The 6,236-nt window shown below is 40.3% G+C and overlaps 1 protein-coding gene across 4 annotated transcripts; it reads left to right on the top strand.

Moving 5' to 3' along the window:
- Nucleotides 1-1,510: 1,510 nt before the first annotated feature.
- On the top strand, nt 1,511-5,673 carry LOC110524219 (C-C motif chemokine 25). Of its 4 annotated transcripts, none has more exons than XM_021603670.3 (5): nt 1,511-2,134; nt 2,659-2,747; nt 3,460-3,577; nt 3,877-3,958; nt 4,053-5,673. In XM_021603670.3, exons 2-5 carry the CDS (start codon nt 2,684-2,686, stop codon nt 4,074-4,076), a joined length of 288 nt encoding a protein of 95 aa, XP_021459345.1. In that variant the 5' UTR covers nt 1,511-2,134; nt 2,659-2,683; the 3' UTR covers nt 4,077-5,673. The 4 variants fall into 4 exon arrangements, with proteins under 4 accessions (XP_021459345.1, XP_090091584.1, XP_021459347.1 ...); XM_021603672.3 differs by having other exon boundaries at nt 2,113-2,506; XM_090235457.1 differs by lacking the exon at nt 1,511-2,134 and having other exon boundaries at nt 2,639-2,747.
- Nucleotides 5,674-6,236: the final 563 nt, after the last annotated feature.

Here is a 6,236-nt window from a genome sequence, read left to right as displayed (position 1 = left end):
CTCTTTTTTTCCTTCTCTCGCATTTCACATGTTTTATCTTCTGATCTCTATTATCACATGTATAGTGCATTGTTCTGAAAGAGCTCGCAAGTTAAGCATTTCCCTGTGCTGTTTTACGCATGTTTGTCACGTTGGCATGAAGGATCGGGAGACAGGTGCAGAAATGCATAATTATTTTTTTTCTTCATATATACTCCAAATTACGGCGTGCCGTGTAAAGGCATGGGGAGGGAGACCAAACAAACACTAAACAAAACACAAGGTTGAAACCCAAACAAATGAGCGAGGAGTACCTTGAATAAATAACACACAGGATGAGACCCGTAATCATCTGCACAATCCACAAGGGCACGAAAGCCCAAAACACACAACACAGGTACTCACACTCACCAACAGACATTGTAACAATAATCAACAAGACCATAGTGAACAAAGAGCACATATATACAAATAGAATCAGTGGGAATAGGTGCCAGGTGTGCGCAGTGAAAGTTCCGGAGAGATCCTGTGCATTTGCCAATAAAACTTGAAACACCTTCACTAAAAAGTAGCCTGTACAGTCTTAATTTTCCAAATACATCTCATCCTGCAATGAAAGCAGAAACAGCAGAAATCGTAGATACGTTTTCCTTTGGGTTTAACACCAAAGCATGCTTGTCCTTATAATAAAGTACATCCTGAACTGCAGTGCATTCAATTAATCATGACTGTAGGCCTACGGTTCACTTGAAAGTGACCCCTATACTCTTGACAAGAAGATTCATAATTTTCCTGTAACAGGATCATGTAACTTTTTATCCCAACAGTTTTGTTGTAATTTCTTTGGCAGTTTCTTACATAACATTTAGTTTCACAGTAAACAGAAACTCATACATCTGAAGTTACTGCCAAATGTTAAGATGGGGTAAAACACGTTGCTCCATGCTAAAGGTCATTAGGGCACATTTTTTGGGGCTAAGGATACCAACATGACTGGATGGCAACATATTTCCTTCCCACTGTGAGTTTTAATTGGTTATTTTGTCAGTCCTTCTTCAAAATATGTAAAGTGTTGACTTCTCAATGAATGCAAATGGATCATAGATTCCCATTTTCGAAGAAAAGTATCTAAGATGAACAGAACTGGGAGAATTAGAGCATATAACTGGCAGGAAGTCATATTTTCAAATTGAACAGAAGATATTTACATTCTATTGTGTCTCAATAACACTTTGCGAAAAGGAGTTACAAGTATTTTGCCAGTGGTCATTTGACTGTGGGACATCACATTGTGGCTTGTCTTATCAATATATTTTTTTTTACAAGTAAGACGGTCTCAAAAGGAAACAGGTGCAATGATTTAAATCCATACTGATGGGACAATTGCATTTCAGAACTTTATTCAAGTCCCTAAGCAATGTTTTATTAATGTGCATCAACAGAAAGAAAAACTGCCACCCGAGACATAGATACAAGTTTCTTGCCTCAGCCCACATGTATTGTTATGTAATATTAGACAATATTTGATTGCAATTCAATGCTTCCTATTAGCTTGTAATGAACTTGTGATTCAATGTCGCTTCAACAGCGGAAGCTACTTTTGACATAATTGCTTGGATAAAGATCAGGCATCGGATCTTACATAAACACACAGGCTGGTATTCAATCAATTGCAGACAGTGGATTTCCAGACAGTGCTTTCATTGCTGTTGTACAAAATATATTTAAGGAGGAGTCTGTGTGTGGTCCGCATTTTCTTGGTTCAAAGGATGTAGTTGATTTTAACAGTTGGTTAAATGACTAAAACAAGTTCTGAACATGTATACTGAGTGCTGGCCTGGCTCCCTGAACCTCAGATCATTCTCTAATAGGAAGGAGGGGCCCTATGTAAGCCCTCCTGAGAAGGGAACAGTTCCACAGTTTGTCACTCATCTTTTCACTGGACTGAGCGAAGAAAAACTGTTCAGTGGCATTCAATTGTGAATCTTGTTCAAATTGTACCTCTTCCCAGCAATTGTAAAACATACCGTGGTTGTCATGCCAGAGGAGGTGTGGCTGATTGAGGTAACAGGGTTGGTAGAGAGGTGAAGGTATTATATAGCAGCTATAAAACAGCCAAGGGAACTCAACGAGGACATTTCTTCTGAGAGACTATGTAAGTTTTTAGGAGCTTATTTGCAGCATGTTCTGCATTGTTGGTGGGTGTAGGCTTTTGTGTTGAGAGGTTGTCAGGACTGTTTATATGTTGACCTTTTGCATGTTTATATCCTTGCCTAATGCTGAATTCATACTTCACTAGCTTTCGGATTAATGCTGTAAACATTCTGTACTTTTGCATTTCTAACTAATAAAAGACACAAGTTTATACAGCTGGCTCGAGAGACGGAGTTTGGCTTTATCTGATTGGTTGTTGATTTATTAGAACATGGTCAGAGTTTCAGCCAAACAAATGATAGCTGGAGAAAACAGCTGAAGACATCTGGATCTGGTTGACTGTTACCAAGAAGGACGTGTTTGTAATCAAGGGGTCAGTGTGGGGGTCTAGTATTGGGGTCTAGAATGGGAACATACTGGTATTATAGACAGGGTGGTCTCAATACAAACATCACGTTGATGATGTGGAGGAGGTATTAAAAAGAGGAAGCTTCCCTTGCTTTACATTCTGTCCTGTTCTTGTAGCGGACCCCACAGCAGCAGTGACACCATGAGGTTCCAGGCTCTGTTCTTTCTCCTGCTCCTGACATGCATGTATCTCACTCTGGCTCAAGGTAGGCACCATTAAACAATCTAAGGAACGGTATTCATATTCTGTAGATTCATTATTGTGAAGTTCACTGAAATTGGTGTAATGGTGTAAAGCAAGCCTTTCATGTGTTTTGGTTCATTCTCAGTACTTCTTGTAATTTACTTCTTGTTGAAAATAAATATACTGTACATAGTAGCCTATACTCCACATTTGTACACTTAATGCATTGTTGTGCCTGGAGACCTCCTTGTGCCTCTGGAATGGAGAAAAGTTGTTCTACGTAGTTTTTTTTTTACAAGCTTCCAATGGTCCATACTTTGTCCAGAAGAGGAATATTTTGCCACTAGAAAATAATGTAGATAATTATTTATGGGAAAATTTTAGACTGATGTGTTGGGATATGTCTGTCTCCCCCTCCTTTCAAAACATTGTCTCAAATGGCCTGGCACCAGATTTCACAACACTTTGACGGTAGTTTACATAGCTCATATGCAACTTCAAGCAGCTTAAACATGAAGTCCCTTTGATGTCTCTCTTGCAGACATCTGCAATACCTTAACTCGTAATTCTTTCTCAAATTACAGAAACTACTCATTACACTAGGTTGCTATTACAATTGCACAATTCAAACCATTTGCTACTGAAATATCCCTACATGACAGCATGTCATGGGTCAGCACAATAAGAGTATAGAGAAGATTGTAACCATTTCACTTCCTCATGCTTGTTGTTAGGGTCGTATGAGAACTGCTGCCTGAGGCATGTTACTGGCCTGAAGAAGAGTACCAAGAGGAATGTTGTAAGCTACAGGATACAGGAAACAGATGGAGGCTGCAACATCAAGGCCGTTGTGTGAGTGTGTTGCAACATGTCCTCACCTTCTGTCAGCCTGCCCTTTAGCACAATTAAGTGTCCAGATAAAAACAAAGCCACGCATAAGAGTCAATCATTGTGACACTGGTAGGAAAATGTCCTCAAGTCATGTGTCAAGAGGACTTGTTGAAAGAGACATATGAAATTGTTTGTTTTCCTTTTTTTCTCCTCATAGAATGTAAATCTAAAAAACAATATTGTCAATGAGAGTCTAATGAAAAAAATTATATATATGTATATATACTGTATATCTCCCACAATGTGTCTAATATCCATAGGTTCATACTGAAGAAAGGGAAGACTGTTTGTGCCAATCCCAGCCACAAATGGGTACAGCATCTGAGGACTGTTGTCGATAAGGTACTACTCTCACTCTTATAACTACATTATTTTGTAAATTCATGTATGTTTGACAAGTTTCCAGTATCTAATTATGGCCTTTTCTCATCCATAGACTCCAGGGAATGAGGGGATGTAGTTGATCAGTTGCTTCGTTGGAGGATCTTTCAACCAGTGTATGCCAATTTCCAAAAATAGGACAGTCATATCATCCTGTAACTAGAATGTGAACTTCATCATTATATTACTCATTATATTACAGTTTGGCTTAATGAGTTTATATTACATGCTTTTGGGAGGATACCTGAGATTCCATGGTTTAGACGGCTGTTAGCATGAGGTGACTAACCGTGCCTGCTTGTAATGTGCCACGGCAGCGGGGGGGTGGAGTGGGGGGGTTATTCACTATCCTCATGGATACCGGAAATCCCCCAAAAGTCCTCACAAGGATAGTCAATTAAGGAACATTTTCCCTCATGGGGACATTTCCCACATCCCCATGAGGACAAAGGCTATTGTAAGCTTAGGGGTTAGGTGTAGGTTCAGGGTTAGGGTTAGGGTTAGGGTTCAGGTTAGAGGTTAGGGAAAATAAGATTTTGAATGGAAATCAATTTTTGGTGGGGGGTGGGGCAGAATGCATTGAAAAGCTACAATTCCTATTTTGTTAAACCTTGAGACACTACATGACCAAAAGTATGTGGACACCTGCTCTAGTCAAACATCTCATTCCAAAATCATGGCATTAATATGGAGTTGGTCTGCCCTTTGCTGCTACAACAGCCTCCACTCTCCTGAGAAGGCTTTCCACTTTATGTTGGAACCTTGCTGCGGGGACTTGCTTTCATTCAGCCACAAGAACAAATGTGAGGTCGGCATTGATGATGGGCGATTAGGCCTGCCTCACAGTCGATGTTCCAATTCATCCCAAAGGTGTTCAATGGGGTTGAGGTCAGGGCTCTGTGTATGCCAGTCAAGTTAAGATTTCCCTTCACTGGGACTAAGGGGCCTAGCCCGAACCATAACAGCCCCAGACCATTATTCCTCCTCCACCAAACTTTACAGTTGGCACTATGCATTGGGACAGGTAGGGTTTTCCTGGCATCCGCCAAACCAAGATTCATCCGTCGGACTGCCAGATGATGAAGCGTGATTCATCACTCCAGAGAGTGCGTTTCCAAAGCTCCAGTCCAATGGTGGTGAGCTTTACACCACTCCAGCTGCTTAGCATTGCACATGGTGATCTTCGGCTTGTGTGCCAGAGGCAGTTTGGAACTCAGTAGTGAGTGGTGTAACCGAGAACAGACAATTTTTAAGCGCTGAGTGCTTCGCATTCTGTGAGCTTGTGTGGCCTACCCCTTTACTGCTGAGCCGTTTTTGCTCCTAGATGTTTCCACTTCACAATAACAGCACTTAAAGTTGCCCGGGGTAGCTCAAGTAGGGCAGAAATTTCCCGAACTGACTTGTTGGAAAGGTAGCATTCTATGATGCCACGTTGAAAGTCACTGAGCTCTTCAGTAAGGCCATTCTACTGCCAACGTTTGTCTTTGGAGATTGCATGGCTGTGTGCTCCATTTTATACACTTGTCAGCAACAGGTGTGGTTGAAATAGACTAATCCACTTTGAAAGGGTGTCCACATACTTTGTATGTATAGTATATTTTTCTATCAGTACTATGTGTTAAAAGCAATATTTGTATAACTTCACATTTGTAATAAAGCAAAAAATGATAACAAAATGTTTATTAGCCTCATACATATTTATGTGTTTATCAATTCAGGATTTGTTCACCTATCTATATCAATAATCTCCCCTTCATACTTTTCATTTGTATGATTCTAAGGACAGCTTACTGCACACTACCTGTACTTGAACTCTTTATACACATTTCATTGGAAAAAGAAAATAGACAATTGCTTCACGCCTCAAAGCTTTAGCCCGTCTTATTGCCTTCAGCATGAACCTACATGAGTTCTTTGAAGCTTAGCAGTTGTAATGCCACATACTTACCTGAAATGTGATATAATGGACAGAGAATCAATGACAGTTTATACATGCTCATTCTTGCTCCAGTTTCCATGTTACAATGAGTGTGATGCCCCGGGAGAAACGTCTTTAGTAACTCCAAGGCTCCAATATACTGCGGGGAGACTCGGTTCCCATGGGAAGACGTATGATTACACTGTGAAGAATAAATACAGTACATTTAGTTTGAAAGCACACCAACTACTTTCCCAGGACAGGGCAAATCAAATCAACGTTTATTGGATGCGTATACAGATTTGCAGATGTTTTCGCAGG

This window comes from Oncorhynchus mykiss, chromosome 5 (genome assembly GCF_057628025.1).
Source record: "Oncorhynchus mykiss isolate SJ-2025 chromosome 5, ASM5762802v1, whole genome shotgun sequence".
In the NCBI taxonomy this organism is placed as follows: domain Eukaryota; kingdom Metazoa; phylum Chordata; class Actinopteri; order Salmoniformes; family Salmonidae; genus Oncorhynchus; species Oncorhynchus mykiss.
This window is presented reverse-complemented; position numbering and strand designations above follow the sequence as displayed.